Source organism: Lynx canadensis, chromosome B1, assembly GCF_007474595.2.
Source record: "Lynx canadensis isolate LIC74 chromosome B1, mLynCan4.pri.v2, whole genome shotgun sequence".
NCBI lineage: Eukaryota > Metazoa > Chordata > Mammalia > Carnivora > Felidae > Lynx > Lynx canadensis.
The window spans coordinates 44,350,389-44,370,631 of record NC_044306.2 but is presented as its reverse complement, the minus strand read 5'-3'; the positions used below and the strand labels follow the sequence as shown (position 1 = coordinate 44,370,631).

The 20,243-nt window shown below is 42.3% G+C and overlaps 1 protein-coding gene across 1 annotated transcript; it reads left to right on the top strand.

Moving 5' to 3' along the window:
- The first annotated feature begins 986 nt into the window (after window positions 1-986).
- On the top strand, window positions 987-18,855 carry LETM2 (leucine zipper and EF-hand containing transmembrane protein 2). The gene is given in 12 exon segments (XM_030312624.1): window positions 987-1,444; window positions 1,920-2,000; window positions 3,807-3,826; window positions 3,829-4,259; window positions 4,879-5,022; window positions 8,985-9,122; window positions 9,777-9,977; window positions 11,092-11,211; window positions 13,814-13,927; window positions 16,252-16,344; window positions 16,664-16,765; window positions 17,525-18,855. Coding segments are annotated over 11 exon segments (1,473 nt in total). The 5' UTR covers window positions 987-1,444; window positions 1,920-1,953; the 3' UTR covers window positions 17,588-18,855.
- Window positions 18,856-20,243: the final 1,388 nt, after the last annotated feature.

Here is a 20,243-nt window from a genome sequence, read left to right as displayed (position 1 = left end):
ACCCCGGCAGTTGCTGATTCGGAGGGGTGGGGGTGGGGGAGTACATCAAAGTGATGTAATTCGTGACTTTAAGATGGTTACCATGGCGACTATCGGGCATATTACGCCATCGGTAGGGTAAGAGGTTCTTTAGCCTTCAATGAGGGTTAGCCCACAGCTCATAGAGTGTGGACGGGCGAGAAAACGTCAGTCTTGCCCCCTCCCGCAGTACAGCCTCTTCTTAAGCTGAGCCCAATAGAAAGGTCATTTAGCTGGTGGCAGCTGGACCTTCGCTGCCTCCAGGGCTGCCACAGCGAAGGACGCCCTCCCTGCCCGTAACCCGAGCGCTTATTGGTGGGTGGTGTCGTCACTCAGAGCGACGTAACGGGTGAGGAAAGAGGTGGAGCCATAGAGACTTGGCCCGGGGCCCTTCTAGATGGGGAGCTGGGGGAGGGGAGACTGGGAAGGGACTGGAGGACTGAGGCAGCCGTTCCGGGGAGCCGGCCCAAGGAGGTAGGGGTGGGCGGGCCAAGTCCTCCAGCTGTTATTCGGAGGACTTCGCCTGCTTTTTTTTCCCTCCGGAGCCCGGTCCCGCCGCATCCTGCTCTTCCCATCAGCGTCCAGTTTTCCCGACAGCTTCCAGTTCCCTTCAGCACTCTCCTCAGCCCTTGACCTCGTGCCCCTGCCCGCCCCCCAACTTTGGAGCTCAACCTCCATTCCCCCTCCCTCGGTGCTTCGCTTCCTCTTTTCTCTTCCGTACCCCGCGCCCGGCTTCTCCTCGGCTTCCTTCCATAAACCTGGATCGCCTACAAGGTTGTCGCCCCCGTACCCGCATCATCCCCGCACCCAAACACAAAGAACCACCACCACCCCCCCCCCCCGAGACCCCGCTACCACAAACACAATCCTCCAACACACTACGTGCACAAAAGCCGAGAGCGCGTTTCGCCCCTGTGTCGTCAAGGGCCTAAAGCAAAGGTAACCCGGGGAGCCCGGGGCCCTCGGCGTGTGGGCGTGGGCGGCGCGATGGCGCAGGCGGGGCCCGGCAGTCCCCGCCTAGGAAGTGGTTGCCCACAGCTCCGGGCGGGAGCGCCCGGGGGCCAGAGAGCAGGCTAACCGCCGGATCGGGTGTGGCATCCCTCCAGCAGGAGACCACCCGCCCTTAGCCTGGGTTTAGATGTTTTTAGATGTTCCGAAGGATTATTTGAACTCCTGTTCAAAATGTCAGCTCTGTGGTTGAGGTTTCCGTCCAGGAGAACACCCTGGTCTAGGCCTTTTCCAGCTGCAGGAAGGCAGAGTTGACGCTAAGGGATATTCCTAAAGCACCTTGCTGCTCTTGGCTGAAAAGCGCCCCAGGATGGAAAAGGGTTTTGATAAAGCTTATTTAAAGGTGCAAAGCTCAGTTTGGACTCTGGAGAACCACCAATACAGGAAACCGATTTACCTCCACTTGAATTATTAGTAGGTACCATGTTATCTCTTCACTGCTACATGAGTGTTTAGTGAGTACTTTCAGTCTTTAAAGTTTGGGGCAGCTTGGCCAAGTATGGGGGAAAAGCTAAGTGAAACAAATTACGGATATTTACTTCATTCTACCTGTATTCTTAGACTACAAATAAGTGTGTATTGCTTAGCTTCTTTAACAACCTGGCAATCATTCTAGTGGGTTACTAGGTGTTACTGACCACAAATAGAAGTCTTTGAAGACCATATCGCCATCATGAGCACCGTTGTACTAGAACTTATTTCTGTTTGTTGGGATCTCAAAGTACCATTTCCAGATCCAGGGCTGAGAAAACATTCATGAACTTGAGAGAGATTTTATGCCTTGAATGGAATGTGCAAATTTTCTACCCTTGCAATAGTAAACACTTAAATCCTGATATCTTTATAATTGATGTGTTTTTAAAATACTAAATCGTGTACTTACTTCTGTCTAGGTTCCTATGTTGACTAGTTGAGACAAATATAAATATGGCTTTCTACAGTTATAATACAATCTTAGCTATTGCCCGAACAAGGTAAGCTGTGGAATGGAATCCCCCCTTCCCCTGCCAAATTCATATGATTTTTCTTCTAGATGAAAAAGATATATGTGAAAGGATAGGCTGGTTACACAACAAATTAAAGCTTTGCTGGGGGCACCCAGCTGGCTCAGTGGGAAGAGTGTTGGACTCTTGATCTCAGGGTTGGGAGTTCAAGCTCCACGTGGGTGTAGAGGTTACTTAAAAATAAAACCTTTTTAAAAAGTAAAGTTTTGTTGCCTTTAACTATCCTGGTTTTTAGGAAGCTCATATTTTATGGTATTTAAACCTACCTGAATTTTCTATATGCCTTAGAACTCAGCCTGAGTAATTCTGTAGATGTATGGCACAGGTAAGACAGAAGACATCATGGTTTTAGAGTGATACCTCCATAATCAATAAATGTTACATGCCGCCCTTAGATACAAAAATGAATACAGTGGCTGGCAAACAAACCAGTCCTAGGCCGCATAACTGCCATAGTAGGGTCTGTTATCACTTACTATTCCAAAGTATATTCACTGAGAACTTACTTTGTGCCTGATACATTGCACATTTTGCCTTTTGGCCCTTCAAAATGTGTTTTATCTTGGCATGCTTCAAAAACAGTCCACAAGAATGGAAAAGCCATCTCTTTGCCAGAAGAGCTGTCCTTGCCAGGAACTTTCTTTGCCTAGATGGGTCGAATTTTTATTTTCAAACAGTCTAATGTGCTAATTTAACTGAAGATTATGAGCTATTGTAAAACTACGATATAGAAATCTATGGATGGGGTGCCCAATTCTAATTCTTACCTAACATTCTTGAAGCTGAAGGGCATTTCAGCTGTAAATGTCTCTCATTTGAGGGAGTCCATGGGCACTACACAGACAAAGCGGTATTATGTGATTGGTTAATACCCACGGAGGCCATGAAGAGTTTTGTTCAAGCAATCTTACTTTTTTTTTTTTTTTTTTTTTGAGAGAAAGCAAGTGAGCGGGCAGGAGAGGGGCAGAGAGAGAGGGAGAAAAAGAATCCCCAGCAGGCTCCACTATGTCAGCACAGAGCCTGATGCAGGGCTCAAACTCACAAACCTTGAGATGACCTGAGCCTAAATCAAGAGTCAGATGCTTAACTGACTGAGCCACCCAGGCACCCCTCAAACAATATTCTTATTGTCAGCAGAGTAACTGAAGACACAAACGTTCCACCTGTTTCATGAGAGTAGATAAAGGCAACACTTTCAAACACACACCGTGATGGAAAAATATTTGCTATTAGATTTTTATTTTATTTATTTATTTATTTATTTATTATTATTATTATTTTTAATGTTTATTTTTGAGAGAGAGAGAGAGTACGAGCAGGGGAGGGTCAGAGAGAGAGAGGGAGACACAGAATCTGAAGCAGTCTCCAGGCTCTGAGCTTTCAGCACAGAGCCCAACGCGGGGCTTGAACTCACAAACCCATGAGATCATGACCTGAGCTGAAGTTGGAGGCTTAACCGACTGAGCCACCCAGGCGCCCCTGCCATTATTAATTTTTAAATTAATAGTTGTGGGGTTTCTAACTTGTAATATACCAGTTATTTTTAGGAATTAGCTTATTAGTATTTCTTCTAGAGTATATCATTCAACCATAAAGTACCTTGTTCTTCAACTGGGGTAAAAAGTTATATTTCATTCGTTAATGACTATCATGTGCTTTTAAAATACAACCTTAAAAACTGTTGTTTTATTTTAACCAGAGAAAATGTCTATTTCTTTAATTTTTGAGTTTGTCCTAGTATGTGCTCAACTCAGAGGATGTTGCTTTTTGTTCCAGATTCCCTAGCCATTTTGTCCATCACCAAGCTCTTCTTACTCCCCATCATTTGCATTTCTTCACTTGCCAGATTCCCATTTAAAGAAAACATATATGAAGGACTATGGAAGCAAGAAGTATTCCTGTCCTAATCAGTCAGGCAGTAAAGTACTGCACTTACGAACTAGAATAATACAAAAGCTACACACATCAACTTGCTGGCTACAAGACGTCCCTGGTAAACCTCAGCCGGAGCAAACCCCAAAAAAGCCACAGGTGACAAACCCTGAGCCCACGAAAGGAGCTGGCATGAAGATTAAAGAAGAAAAGCGATCTTATAGACAAAAAATTATGGGTGAACTTAAATATTATTACAATGGATTTTATTTACTTTGGATTGACACCAAAGTTGCTGCCCGGATGGTTTGGAGGCTATTGCATGGACAGGTGCTGACCAGACGAGAGAGACGAAGGGTAGGCAAGCGTCATTCTTGAGAAAGAAAATGTAAAATTAAAGTGAAGTGTTGGGGAACCAAGTTTTAAACTCGACTTAAAGTTCATCCTAAAAATCCCAAAGTAGGAGTAGTAACTGATGGTGAGAACCAGAGTTTCTGATTGAGTTTATTTGTCTGAAACTGACTGACCCTCCAACTTTAGGCAAGATTCTTATTTGCCTATAAGATGATTATAATTGTATTTTCTGATCTCCCCACAGAGTGGAGAAACTTCGGGTTTGATCTGTGCACCTGAAGTAGAAACTACTGTTGATATATTCTGTATATGCATTTCAAAAATCAGTTTTTAACAGATACTGTATTATTAAAGTACAGGCCTCTAACTTAGATGAAAGCTAAAAGATGCCAATAACATGTTTTGGTTGTCATAGATTTCCTTGAAGGTGTCCCATAGATATTACTTCAGAGCTGTGGTAAAGAGGAAAACTCTACCTTTCCATTTTATAAACAGAGAAAATCTGTTGAGGGTTTTTAACACTTTAAGAACCAAGGCAGGCTTTTTTGGTTTCTTTTTTTTTTTTTTGGGGGGGGGGCATACCCTAAAATAATGAATACCGCATATGCATTTAATTCTTTAGCTCTTGAGAACTTGTGCTGATTTCTTCCGCCTGGTTCCATTTATGGTGTTCCTCATTGTACCCTTCATGGAATTCTTATTACCAGCATTTCTGAAATTCTTCCCAGAGATGTTGCCATCAACTTTTGAAAGTGAATCCAAAAAGGTACGTAGGATTTTTTAAAATTAAAAAAGATGAATAGCCTTTATTCTTTAGAGCAGTTTTCACGTTTATAGAAAAATTGAGCAGAAAATATGAAGGGTCCCCAGGTACCACCTCCCATTTCTCCTATATTAACATCTTGCATTTGTGTGGTCTGTTTGTTATAACTGAAGAACCAATATCTAGATATTATTATTAGTTAAATTTCATACTTTACATTATGCTTTACTCTTTGTAATGTACAGTTCTTGGGTTTTGAAAAATGCATAATGTTATGTATCTACCATCACACTATCACCCAGAATAGTTTCACTGCCCTAAAAATGCCCTGTGTGTCATTTGTTGTTCCTCCTACCTCCCCGAATCAGTGGCAACCACTGATCTTTTCACTGTCTCTATAGTTTTGCCTTTTCCAGAACGTCAGATAGTTGGGATCATACAGTGTGCACTCCTTTCATCGCTCATTTCTATCAGTGTATAATATTTCACTGTGTGAATGTACCACAGGTTGTTGAATTCACCTGTTGAAACATATCATGGTTGTTTCCAGTTTTTGGCAATTATAAATAAAGCTGCCATAAATAAATGTCTGTGTGCAGGTTTTTGTACGAGCATAAGGTTTCAACTCATTTGGGTTCCTAAGTACATTGGAAAGCAATTGCTGGATCGTATGGTAAGACTGTTTCGTTTTGGAAAAAAAAAATAACTGTCTCCCCAGGTAGTGATACCGTTTTTTATTCTCACCAGCAATGAGAGTTCCCATAGCTCTTTGTCTTCATCAGCATTGTGTTGTCACTGCTGTGAATATTAGCTATTCTAATAGGTGTAAAGTGATATCTCATTGTTATTTTAGTTTGCAATTCTCTGATGAGGTGTAATATTGAACACATGCTTATTTTCATATGCTTATTTGCTACCTGTATATCTTCTTTGGGGAGGTATCTGTCTTTTGCCAACTTTTTAATGGAGTTGTTCATTTTCTTATTGTTGAGTTTTAGGAGTTCTTAGTATATTTGGATACAAGTCCTCTATCAGATATGTGTTTTGCAAATATATTCTCCCAGCCTATAGCTTGTCCATTCTCTTAACTGGCTTTCACAGAGCTAAAGTTTTTCATTTTGAGTACAACTTATCGATAGATTTTTTTCTTGGCTCATGCTTTTGGTGTTGTATCTAAAAACTCATTGCCAAACTCTAGGTCACCTAGGTTTTCTCATATATTTTTTTTTTTTTAATTTTTTACATTTTATTTTAAGTAGGCTTCACACCCAGCATGGGGCTTGACTCACGACCCTGCGATCAAGAGTCGCATTGCTCTACTGACTGAGCCAGCCAGGTGCCCCTCCTGTGTTTTCTTCCGGATGTTTTATAATTTTGAGTTTTAAATGTAAGTCTATAATCTGTTTTGAGTTAATTTTGGTGAGAGGTGGAACATCAGTGTTAAGACTTTTTTTTTTTTTTTTTTGGCGTGTGGATACCAAGTTTTTCTAGCATCATTTGTGACAATGTGATCCCATTGAATCGTAACTTTTTAACTATTAAAAAAAAAAGAAAACAAAAATCAACTGCTATTGCAGGGACTAGTTGAATAGTAGGTTTAGCCAGACAGACACTTTAGTGCTTAAGACTCGTCCTGGAGAAGAGGGATCCTCATTGGATGGTCACTGGGGTGGCCCCTTCATTCTTTCCATGCTGTGCCACTCTTACTACACAGAGGTACAAAGGCATTAACACAACATTACAAGAGGACAAAAAGGACAACTTTTATGTATTTGTTTTTAAATGTTTATTTCTTTTGAGAGAGACAGAGAGAGAGTGTGTACGCAGTGGGGGGGAAGGGTGGTGGGGCATGCAGAGAGAGAGGGAAAGAGAGAATCCCAAGCAAGCTTCATGTTGTCAGCACGGAGCCCAATGTGGGGCTCAATCCCACAAACCGTGGGATCATGACCTGAGCCCAAATCAAGAGTAGGACACCTAACCAACGAGCCACCCAGGCACTCCTGAAAAGGACAACTTTTAAATGGGATTGGGAAATGTCTCATAGAAGAGATAGCTAGGCGACTGAGACTAGAAAAGTGGTAGAATTTTGCTGCAGCATTTGAAAGGCTTTCTGGATAGAAAGAGTAGCACTTACAATGGCTTAATTGTATAAAAGAGTATGACAGAATCTGAGACACTGAGTGCTTCTTTGTGGTTTGAGTAGGGAATACAAGGAGATCCATGGTGGAAGATGAGACAAAAGTGATGTGTTGGGTCAGGTTGGAAAGCGTCTACCACCCTAAGGAATTTAGAGTTTGCCTTTGACCATGGTGAATGATGGAAGGTAAATTTACGCAGAGGGTGAGTAACATGATTAGATCTGTACCTTAGAAAAATAATTTTGCTAGCTGGAAGGATTGAAGAGGGCAGAGCCAAGGGAGGGAAATCATCTGGAATGCCGTTACAGTAGCACAGGAGTGAGAGGATTAAATTATGAAAGTGGTATTAGGAATAAAAACTTGAAGATACATTTGAGATAGGTGTCAGGGGGTAGAATCAAGCTTCAATATTTAACTGACTGGTAGTGGTTTAGTTTACTTACGTTTAAAGTAATCAGGACCTAGAATTAATATCTTGAGATTCCAAGGAATGTATTTGTGCGTGCAGGAAGATGGGGGCAGAGAGGAAGTGATTTATCTAAACATTCCTCTTTCCTCAACACTTCTCGTTCCCCAAACATACATATACACACATCATGGCCAGAGTTTTAGAAAGTACCTTTTTCTTTCTTTCTTTTCATGGAGATGAATGAGACAGACAGACAGAGTAGGTGATGGTGGAGGGAAGCAGGTTATGGGAGGCAGGACACTATTTACATCAGATTAGAGCACCCATTCACTCTCCTCATACTTATTTGTTACACTTTTACATTAATTTATGGAAATTTTGGATTATCATTAGTCACTAATGTTTGTCTTTCCCATTAGACTAGAAGTTCCATGAGGGCAGGAATTCTTCTCTGTTTTTGCTTGTTTTATCCCCAGCACCTAGCACAGGGTAGATGCTCAGTAAATAAATGAATAGATGGATGGATGGATCTCATGATGGTATTGCCATTGCCATTGTGTGATTTTTCTTTCTTTTTTTTTTTTTTGGTTGCGTCTCTTCAGATCTTTCTAAAAATCAATGATTGCTATGATTGGCTGATCATTAGAATCTCTTGGACAACTTAAAAAATAGACAAAGCTTTCTCTTTCTCTCCATCCCCCTGAGTCCTGACTATGGTTATTCTGAAAATGCTACCACACTGCATTTCTGATAGTGAATGAGGATTTAGAAACACTTGTCAACATCGAGTCTTAAGAGTGTACATTTAGGGGCTGGCTCAGTCAGTAGATCATAGGATCTTGGAGTTCAAGGCCCACCCTGGGAGTAGAGCTTACTTAAAAAAAAAAAAAAAAAAAGGAATGTACATGTAATTCTTTTTTGTGTAGTGCTTTGTTCACATCTGTTGTAACACTTACGTCAGTGTATTATAATTAATTGTATCTGTTTTGTATGAAACTACGTGCTACAGTAGCATAGAGTTACTTTCCCAGTTTCTTTCCCAGTTACTTTCTGGCTCATGCAAAATCTGGGACCACTGAGACCGGAGGTTGGTCCAACTAGATGGTTTGGTTGTACCAGGCTAAGAGCTAAATTCTCATTCTAAATAATGACAAAGGCTGCCATTGAGGGGACAATTTGGATCTATCAAATATTTATGATCATTGTGTTAGTAACAAATAAAAGGTAAGATTAAGGAGTCAAGTTGCAGAGGCTAGTTTTTATTCTGCTTCTCACAAAACCCATTTAATTAGGTCTGAAAATAATATTAACACATGAAGTAGGGATGAACAATAACAAGGTGGTGGTTATTTTTTTCTCATCTTTATCTATGAAGTTGCAATCATGAATGATTAACTTCCTCCTCTTCTATTATTAAGGAAGAAAAACAGAAAAAGAAAATGGCTGCAAAGTTGGAACTAGCAAAATTTCTTCAAGAAACAATTACAGAAATGGCAAGGAGGAACAGGGCCAAGTTGGGAGACGCCTCTACACAGTTCTCATCCTACGTCAAACAGGTGTCAGTCTCTTTTGTAATACCAGACAACAACTTCCAGGCTGGCAGTTATATGAAAACTTCATGTCATCATGGAGCTTCCAAATTGTTCATGGTCTCTGACTTTGCACATACCTTAGTTATACAGATACAGTACTGCAAACATTTAGAGATTTGCAGAAAAACCCATTTTAAAGCAGTCATGTGTTGAAGACGTTGATAACTTCGTGGAAAGAACCGTAGATCTAGAGTCAGACTTGTGAACTACTCCTGATTTTTCAGTTGACTTAGACTGACTTGGACAGATTTCTCCTTTTTGTACCACAGGGCTGATTTCCAGACATAAGATAGAGTCTGTGTGTGGATGTGTCTTTCAAATAGTCTACAGGGAAGGTTAAATTAAGTAAGAAATACATTTTAGGGGCACCTGGGTGGCTCAGTCGGTTGAGTGGCCGACTTCGGCTCAGGTCATGATCTCGCGGTCCATGAGTTCGAGCCCCGCGTTGGGCTCTGTGCTGACAGCTCGGAGCCTGGAGCCTGTTTCAGATTCTGTGTCTCCCTCTCTCTGACCCTCTCCTGTTCATGCTCTGTCTCTCCCTATTTCAAAAATAAATAAAACATTAAAAAAAAATTTAAAAAAATACATTTTAATGAACCTCTTTGTCTCATTGCCTAGGTTCAGACAGGCCACAAGCCCAGTACAAAGGAGATAGTTCGCTTTTCCAAACTGTTTGAGGATCAGCTAACCCTGGAACACCTAGACCGACCTCAGCTGGTCGCCCTCTGCAAACTACTAGAACTGCAGCCCTTTGGAACCAACAATTTGCTTCGCTTTCAACTTCTGATGAAACTGAAGTCTGTCAAAGCAGATGATGAAGTAAGAGCTTAACTATAGCCATAGGGAATCAGCAAGGCATGGGAGATCCCTTGGGGTGGCTTTGTGATAAAGTGCAATATCTTCTCTTAGATCTTCTCCGGGACTGGTTCTGGCAAACCATTGAATGGTTTAAACAGTCATTACCATGACAACGTGAACTGTGATTACTCATTTTAGGAGTTGTTTGTCTTACTCTGACGCACTTTCTGGAGAAGGCCCTCACAAGCAGTTAGCAATTTAGTAATCTAAAGTAGTTAGGACCTGCTGGGAAGGAGCAGCAGCCCAGGAGATTCCTGAGAGTCTTCCATTGCTAAGGCCAGCGCTCTACCCCCACACCTCAGCTCCCCTTCCTCAGAGCTGATGCCAGAGTAAATATTCTGCCCGGTGAGTTGGCCTGATAAGAAGGGGTGACAAGTCATAATGCGGAGAGGGGAAGCAGAGCCTGGACATCTTATGGAGGAAAAGGCATTGTAACTACTAATTAGGCTCCTTAAAAAATGGAAAGAATGTTTTTTGAGTCAGAATCAGCTGCTCTAAGGAAAGCATTCTGCCTGAGGGAGCAAGATTCCCAGAACTGAGAAAGCACCATCCCTTTGGCCTCATTTAGATTTCAGCTGTTGCTTCCAGAACTTTGGAATAAACAATACCGGTCCCAGAAGTACTGTAGTTTTGGGGCACAACAAGCAGAAACTGTTAGATATTGAGAGAGTTTTGTGGACCAGAGGTAGGGCTGTGCCCCAGTGGGGGGCGGGGTTGGGGGGAGAGTGATACTGGGACACGCAGCAAATGGTAACACTGAAAACTTTTCAAGTGGAATATTTTCTGATGAAGCCTAAAGCTGCCACGAAGGGGAAGAGATGTCACAACCAGCCAAAATGCAAACCAAGAGGGGAAAGAATTACTTGGATGAGAGTGTTGGGGAGGAGTTACGGGACTATCTCTGATACTATTAATACCTGTTGGCAGGGTTCCCTTCATTTCCAACTGCTGCGCCTTTAGTCAGTGCAGAGGACAAGGTGTGAGAGATGTAGTGTTTCCCCTGATCTGTTGGAATTTAGGCGTTTGGTAAGATTGGGACGGAAGGATCCAGTACCACTGCTTACGTTTCTTTCAGATAATTGCCAAAGAAGGGGTGAGTGCTTTGAGCGTGTCAGAACTGCAGGCTGCCTGCAGGGCCCGAGGAATGAGATCCCTGGGTCTCACTGAGGAGCAACTGAGACAGCAGCTCACAGAGGCAAGTAGCGGCTCTCCCGGGCCACTCTCACTAGAACTCTCTTCCCTGCGATTTGCAGACCTCACTTTGCAATGTCGACTTCTCAGGCGAGCCATCTTACCTTAGTTTGCCTCATGTAATTGAGCAGTGGGACACTGAAGCAGCTAGATTTATTTTGTTTTTAAGTTTATTTATTTATTTTGAGAGACAGTGCAAGTGGGGAAGGAGCAAAGAGAGAGAGGGAGAGAGAGAGAATCCCAAGCAGTCTCCACGCTCAGTGCAGAGAGCCTGATGTGGGGCTCGAACTCATGAACCATGAGATCATGGCCTGAGTTGAAGTCAGATGCTTAACTGACTGAGCCCCCCAGGCACCCCAGAAGCTAGATTTACTCTTTTGATGGAGACAGGGTACTCTGTTAGTTTTCTGTTGCTGCTAAGAAACTACCACAAACTTAGTTGCTGAAAACAGCACCTGTTTGTTAGCTTACAAGTTCTGTCTGTCAGAAGTGCAAAGCTTCTCGCTAGCCAGACCCCTGTAAGCTTCTCATCTCAGACTTCCCCTTTTTGACCTCTAGCTCCACATTTAGAGATCTCACGTGATTAGGCGAGACCTAGTTAGATAACTTCCTACTTTAAGGCCTACTGACTTGGGACCCTAATTATATCTGCAAACTCCTCCTGGCAGCACCTACATTCATGCTTGAATAACTGGAAGGAGGTGTGGGTGCACTGGGGACGGGGAATCTTGGGGCCACCTTAGAGTTTTGCATACTTCAGCTATTTAACGGGTTTGGGCAAAATCTCTCATCCAAGGCCTGTCATGTGTGAATCCACCCGGAGTTCTAAACCTTGCCCGGTGGCTCACCTGGGACCACTTTTCCAGTTAATGCCTCAAGCCAATGTAAAGCCTTGACTTTGGCAGCAGATGTTTCATAGTTTCCCTCAGACAACATATTTTAACTAAGAGCATCAATGTTTTCGAACAAAGGAGCAGCTCCTGTTAAAATTCTCATAACTGTAAGAAGTGCTATCAAGTGTACACGGAGTGTTTTGGAAAGGGAGTCGCTGTTGTGGCTTCGAAACCAGGTCAGGTAGCTCTTTCCTCTTACATGTCGGACCTGCTCTGGCTGGAAGGTGAACATACTGTAGAGAAAGTTTCTTAAAATCATTTATTTCTTGAACATAGAGTACTGGGTGAGTTCATACTGTCAAATAGCTTTCTTGAGAGGGTGTATCATTTTTACCACAAAGAAGTGAGGATACTAATCCAACAATATGACATCCAGCACTATGTATTATTTAAAAATTCCTGTGTCACGGGGTGCCTGGGTGGCTCAGTTGGTTAAGCGTCCGACTCTGGCTTGGGTCATGATCTCATGGTTCATGGGTTCGAGCCCCACGTTGGGCTCTGTGCTGACAGCTCAGAGCCTGGAGCCTGTTTTGGATTCTGTGTCTCCCTCTCTCTCTGCCTCTCCCTTGCTCACACTCTGTCTCTCTCTCAAAAATAAACAAACATTAAAAAAAAATTAAAAAAATTAAAAAAAAATTCCTGTGTTAGGATACAGGCAGACACTTTATAGAAGGAAAATCTAAAAATGATAATCAGATGAAACATCTTAGCTTCATAATAAGATAAATTACAACTACGAGATATCCCCTTCACCTATTATGTGGACAAAGATCAGTCGGATGACACACTGTGTTGTTGAGGGTTGGGGAGAGGGGTGCTTATGCATTGCTGAGAAAAACCTCCACATAATCTTTCAGAATTTAAAAATGCATTTACTTTGACCTAGAAATTTCACTTGTGCAGTATGATGTATCAATAAGATTATCCATTGCAGCACCATTTATAATAGCAAAAGATTGGAAACAGCCTGAAGTTTATTAATAGGAAAACAATCAAATTGTGGCATTTCCATGCAACAATAGAACACTTAATAGATGTTTAAAAAGAAAGAGGCAGCTCTATTAACTACTGATATGAATCAATCTCCAAGATATTTTAGTGGAAAAAAAAAGCAAAGGGCAGAACAGTGTATATATATCATACTTTATGTAAAGATGAAACACCTATAAATGTATGTTTGTATATTCACAGGACAACTGGTAACACTGGTTGCTTCTAGGGCGGGAAACAAGGTAGCAAAGGGTAGGAGTAGAAGGCAGGCTTATTGTTACTGATTACATTTTACTTTTTGAATTTTGTCTCTGGTCATGTATGATCGCTCTAATAATATTTAAGCTTGACCAATTTGGTTCTTGAAAATTACGTCTCATTTTCATTTTAAAGTTTATTTCCTTGGTTATGCATGAGTCTTATTTTTTCTTTCACATTATCTGCTTTGTGGCTAAGAAAAGATACTGAGCTGCTTTGATCCACAATTGGGTTGAAAGTTTAATGGAACACCCCCTCTCTCACTCTGATCCCACTGGTGTGAGGGGGTTGCACAGCACAACTACTGGCTCAGAAGCCCGGAGACGAGCATTATCCTTGTGCCGTTGTTTACCAGGGTGTGGCTGGGGAAGCTGTAAAACCAGGGAAGCAGTAGATGACTGTGGGTCATGTCCAGTTCTAACATTCTGCGATTCGATCGTGTTTTATCCTCCTCCCGTTCTCCAGTGGCAGGACCTCCACCTGAAGGAGAATGTCCCTCCTTCTCTGTTGCTCCTGTCCCGAACCTTCTACCTGATAGATGTGAAGCCAAAGCCAATTGAGATACCACTAAGTGGGGAGGTAAGTACCTGGGTTTATGGAGTTTCGGGATTTCTGTTACTGGGGCCTCTCCATAAATGTCTTATTTCCTCTTGCAGTTAGGGTAGACCTTTCTTTTGGAATATCTTTTGGAATTTGGTCCAACTGGCTTTAAAATCGTTTTAGAATTCTTTAAAAAATTAAAATCATTAAAACTAGCTCCAGCTCTAGAGCTATTACTTTTTTTTTTAATCCCAGCTTGATTTAGGAATCCCATTTATTCTTTCTCTTTAGCTATCTTGTCTTCAGCAGCAGACTGTTTTCACCACTTTCTGTTTTGAAACTAAATAGTCCCTGTTCTTTCGTGTCTATTTGTCCAGATTCCTATTAATTTTTAAGCAGTGAATGGCCAATCTAGAATGTAAACTATTTGTTTTCCTTCAACTCGTTTCCTTAATCATTTTTTGTTGCCTTTAATTCAGCAGTTTTTTTTCCCCCTCCTGGTATTTTACTGAAAAACCCAGGATGGGCCCAATCACTAGAGCATCTTGCTCTGATCAGAAAGGACCTCTCGGGGCACTTGGGTGGCTCAGTTGGTTGAGCGTCGACTCTTGATTTTGGCTCAGGTCATGATCCCGTGGTTGTGGGATTGAGCCCTACATCAGGCTCTGCACTGAGTGTGGAGCCTGCTTAAGCTTCTCTCCCTCTGCCCCTCTCTCCCACTCACGATCTCTTTGTTTAAAAAAAAGAAAGGGACTCTCACTTCTCTGCTTTGTGGCTTCATGTCTAAGTCAGAACCTGCATGGGTAAGAAAGGAGAGACCATTACAGAAGACGCTGCACATGTGGTTTAGTGAAGTACTCTGGATTGGGGACCAATCATTTTTAATTTAGTTAAGCTAGTGATTCCTCGGACAAGCCAAGGGATATTAGATGAATTCCAGCATGAAAAATGTACTTCAGGGAACACCACCTTGCTTTTCCTTTCCATATTTCCAGAGACTAATCAGATTTGGGCTTTGTCTGGGAAGGACCCTGGAACATGGAACCCAGACCATGTTCTAAAAGGCAGCCTACCTGATTCTTACTCTATCTTTGGTCATTAAGACAGAACAAATTTGTCATTCTTAGACTGTTCTCAGGAGCAAGGAAATCTTGGAATAGTGTAATATCTCAGAGCTAAATTTGTATTTCCAGAATTATTCTAGAGGGGCATAAGCCCTTTATCCAGATGCTGCTTTCTAGAATGTTTGAGAAAAAACCTAGAAATCAAGGACAAAATGACAAGCTCCTAGGCATTTTATTAGTTTTTTTTTTTTTAAATCCACGTCTTTAAATGTCTATTTTCCATATATACAAAATGAGAATAAGTAGCATGCTAGGTTCTGTAAAGACTTTAGAGACATCAAGTTAAGTATACTATAATTTAGGATATATGTAGCTTTTTTCCCTCCAAAGTGCACAAAGAAATTACTCATTTCCAAAGAGCAGTGACATATTTACTTTTCAAATCTAATTAATATAATTCTTGAAAGTAAGTTATCCAGCTATTCTAAAATACCATCCCTTACATTTTCCTCATGTTGCAGGAGCTTCTCTTAAGCAGCACCTACCATTTTAATAATTCAGACAAATTTATCACTTATTATTAGACACCAAGATGATAAAGATGTCAATTTTGACTAAGTTATATCAATGCTATTAGAAGCTGATGAGGGGCGCCTGAGTGGCTCTGTCAGATGAGTCCTACCCTTAGTTTCGGTAACTAAGGTTACTCTCAAGATTTGTGGGTTCAAGCCCCCTGTTTGGCTCAGGGCAGAGCCTGCTTGGGATTGATTCTCTGTCTCCCTCTCTCTCTGTCCCTCCCCTACCCACTCTCTCTCAAAAATAAACAAACATTAAAAAAAAAAAAAAAGCTGATGAATGACTGTTGTTGAGAGTGAGAACAGGATCAGAATTGACAAATCAGGAGCTTGTTCATAAATGGGGATTTTTTTTTTCAGATTTTACTTTTTAAGTAATTTCTACACCCATCGTGGGATTCAAACTCACAACGCTCAGACCAAGAGTCAGTCACACACTCCACCAACTGAGCCAGCCAGGTGTCTCAATGACTGAGGATTTTTAATACTAGGATCTCCTTAGGGTGCAACTTTTGTATATAGGGTGCTCATAATTCAAAGATAATAACACTAAGTTGCTATTTCAGGGACATATTTCATATGTTCTCACAAAGGGTATAATTGGAAGAAGTCAGGGATTTAGTGGAAAGCAAGTTGTGCTAGAAAGCATTTATTACTATGAAGTGCTTCTGAGTTTCAGGAATAACAGAAAGCTTATGTTTATATAAAATATCTCTCTTCCTAGTCTCCAAAGATGGATATTCCTGTGGAACCAGCTACTTATCCTGAATCTAAAGAGAACCTGCTGGATGTAGCACCTCCACTGAAGGGAACTAAGGTTGGACAATTACTTTTCATTTGATTAATTAGCTTTAAAAATGAGAACAAGTTAACATATATTTTTAAATCCCTCAATGAAACTGTATTTGAATACAGTGGTGTTCTTTAAATAAGGAATATTTATTGTACTAACAGGTCTATTTGTAAGAAAGGTCAACATTTGGCTATATGCAATTAGGTTCCAAATGTAGCCTCTTGAATCCTGTGCCAAAATATGTCATTGTTACAAGTTCCTGGCAGTCATGGCAGTGTGACTATAGATCTAGTACACATTTTGTTTTAAACCCGTAACCTAACTCTCAGTTCTGATGTTTAAGGATGAGGAATGTATACAACTGCCGCCAGTTACCTCATCGTCCATATTGCCATCTTCACCTGTTTCATTACCGAAAGGACTCATCCCTTCTGCTAAAGAAGCTGTAAGTGAAAAAAGAAAGCCTTTTCTCTCTGGCTATTTTTAAGGGCAGGGAGAATCTAGAATTGTAACTATTGCAAAACACTGCACAGTTCTTCCTGTCCTCCAAACAGGAAGTTGTAGGCTGAACTTTAGTCATTTTATAACCACTAACATTTTTAAAACTCGGTTATCCAAAAGCGAAACAAAACAAAACACCTTATCAACCAATGCAATCGTGGATCAGGACTAAACATGTTAAGTCTAGAAGCTAATTACAATATAGGCAGATTCTTATTTTCTTTTGTGCCAGATGGAAATAGTTCCCATATGTTGTGTATCTCACACAGGCTTCAGATGTCAGGAAATACTAGCAGGAAAGCAATTTAAATCTTAGGAGAAATGCATGTAAATAAGAAATTACTTACTATCCATTTCTCCCATTTGGGTGAAAGAATTTGGGGCAAGAGCAGAAGCATGACACAAGTAAGTGGGGGGGGGGGGGGGTTCATGGGAAAGTTGGACGGTGACTGTCTCCACTGGCTCCTGACCACCAAAGAAGAGAGCCAGCGAACATGCAGACATCTGGGGGTGAACATCCAGGGGCCTTGCTTGCAGGGCTCCCCCTTTAAAATTTTTAAATTTTTATTATCAAGGTAAATTATAACCTTGGATCTGACTTTATGGTCGTCATTATTTGATTAAGAAAATACAAGAGGGACTCCTGAAGAACTCACACATCTGACTGTGACCAGTGCCTAAAGTCCTTATGTTTTGTACCTAGACACTCCAGGTCAAATCCCAAAAGACAACCCAGAACAGCAAGGCTAGTTCAAAAGGAGCATAAGGACTACTGAGGACGAAGCTCACTCTCTCCAGCTCCCTGCCCTCCGCAGTGGCATCCATAGCGGGCCGCCCAGCTAAGACGATCTGTGTCTGGTTTGAGAAGAGATCAGCCATTTCGTCCTTGGGGCCTTGTAACCATCCAGATGATGTCAGCAGTGAGACCAAGTTCAGACCGTTTAGAAATATAATTGCAAAGCCAACTTCCTCTGTACCATTATGTCATCCCACTAAACTTTGTGTAAAGCCCCCTCCCCATGTTATTTTTGAACAGCTTCGTATTTGTGTGCGTGTCCTCTACGGAAGGAAAGTTTTCGCATAATGGAATCAGCTTGGCACCTTAGATAGCTTGAGTGAGAACTTGGGAACTCCAAAACCATCGTAAGACCACCTCACTTTTCCAGTGATCCATCAGTATGAATAGTGCCCTGGAAACAGAGCACCTTATGAAATGGGATGGATGTACTCGCCGGTAAAGTCTTTCTGGATATAAAGAAGAAAAAGCTCTTCGGAGAAGAAAATGGGGAGTTAAGCAGACTGGCAGTCCAAAAGGCTTGGCTGCTGCTTGGCTGTTCTGAGACGTCCCCCTCTGGGGCCTGCAGAGGCTCCAGGAATCTGGGAGGCTGCCACTATTCCAGCACATGTGGCTTTCATTAGCCACCATTTTGCCAGGAAACCTAATTAAGGGTTTAAGACTTAACCATTTGTCTGTGCTGGGTGTATGTTTTTCTAGTCTGTCTTCCACAAACAAGACTATTTGTTGGTCATAGGGGTTGTTAAAGTTTGATATAATCCCTGTGCTACCCAGTAACAAGTATTACGTTCAGATATTTATGTTTGGTGTGTTCACGATTATTAATACTGAAAAAAACAAAACAAAACAAAACAAAAAACCTTAACATAATAGATTGCCATGCAGCTGACCCAACAGCTTTCTTCCCTTGGGGAATGCTTAGAAAGAAAAGATACTTTGGCCCGGGGGTGATGAAATTAGTTTTCTTTGCTTGCTGTGAAATTGAAAGCGGTTAAGTGGAAGTCAGTTAAACCAAGTAAAACTCAACTCTCTCTCTCTGGGATCACCTAAGTGAGGACTGTCATCAGCACTTCACAGCAAAGATCTGTACCTTACAATGCTTTTTAAGCCTCCTCTCCCCCAGAGGAAAAGCCCCACCACAGCCTGCTAAATGACGAATCCCTACTATGCAGGTTCCATGGATTTTGCTGTTGGCCCAGTAAGGTGATTCACAATAAACTTTCCCATTTTTAAAATGATGGGCGTTTGTTTTAATTAGCTCACATTCAAGTGTTAAAGGTGGGAAAGGGCCTAGCTAGTCAACTTGTTCAATCCTGTTTAAGCTGAATGATTCATAAATACTGTTGGCTGTTCTCCGGTTCTTTCTGGCTTTCCCTGTAAGCAGAGTGGGATTGGTTAGGTCAAGGGGTCCCTGGGCAGTTCTGGCCCCAGCTGGCCCTCACCCATTTTTTTTCTACATCTAGGCATCTGAGACACCTGATACAGCCCTCTTCCCGTTCTTAGGATAGTGGCTCAGAGAAGTCAAGGATGTTTCTTTGGGCTCATCATCACACAGCACTCTTGGCTGTCAGGCTCTATGTGATTGTTACATCTATCCCCGTGCTGAAACCGAGCTGGTGTTGTTCTGGTAAACGATGAACAACCAGCTCTGGCTGGGTGTGAGGGGGTGCCCTGATTTGTAGCGCTCGATTTCAAGCTGCCAACAGGCGGTCACTGAAGAAGAGTCAGAGGTGTGCACAATCAGCTCCAGCACACCACCGACCCCAGCCCTCCTTGAGCAACAAGGGGCAAATCTGTAGTTGGCAGCATGTTCATTAAATGTGTCACTTCTGTGCTCCAATCCAAGCGTCTGGGAGGCAGAGCGGTATACATGACCCTGAATACTGTTAGGTGCCAATCTAATGAGAACTTGCCCCAGACCGAGTCTTCCAGAACAGCTGGGTTCTTGCTCACCTTCCGTCTCTCATCGACCGAGGGAATGGAAAGCTATGCCAGGCTGCTTGCTACAAAGCCCACTTTCCTGCTCTCCATTCTTCCCTGCAGAGGCTGCTGCCTCAGCTGCGCCGGCGCTCATCGTCTCACTGGGGACGATTTCAGGCAGTTTTTAAAACCAAACCTCGGTGGTGAGGTCGGCTTCGGCCTGTGTCTCCCACATAGAGGATTTTGCTACAACAGGGAGAGAGGTGCTGGTGGTACTTGACTTTTAGGACCTGCACTCGTGCCAGGACTTGAGTCGTTACAATACCAGTCATGTTGGTGACATCAAATAAATGCTCTGTAATGCTAAAACCGAGGCTAAAGATTTCCCAGTCACCACCAGTTCACCGTAGGTGAGGTCAGACTAAGGGAACTTCAAAGCAGGTTGGCTGCCGAATGTGAATGTCGACTGAGAGTTTGGCCTGCTGGCTCCTCCCAGTGGCAGCCGATAGTCACAGCGGCTTCACGGTCCTCGAGACAGATTTCTTGCTTCCTGAGGTTCCATCTTTCTTACTTGAGATCGATATCGTACATTAGTGGTACCGAGGGACTGATGACCCTCAGTCTGTGGCAATTAGAAAAGGTGGAAAGGCAGTATTGATGAATGCTGTGGTGGTCCCAGGCCCTAATCTTTTAACCCTCAGGAAAC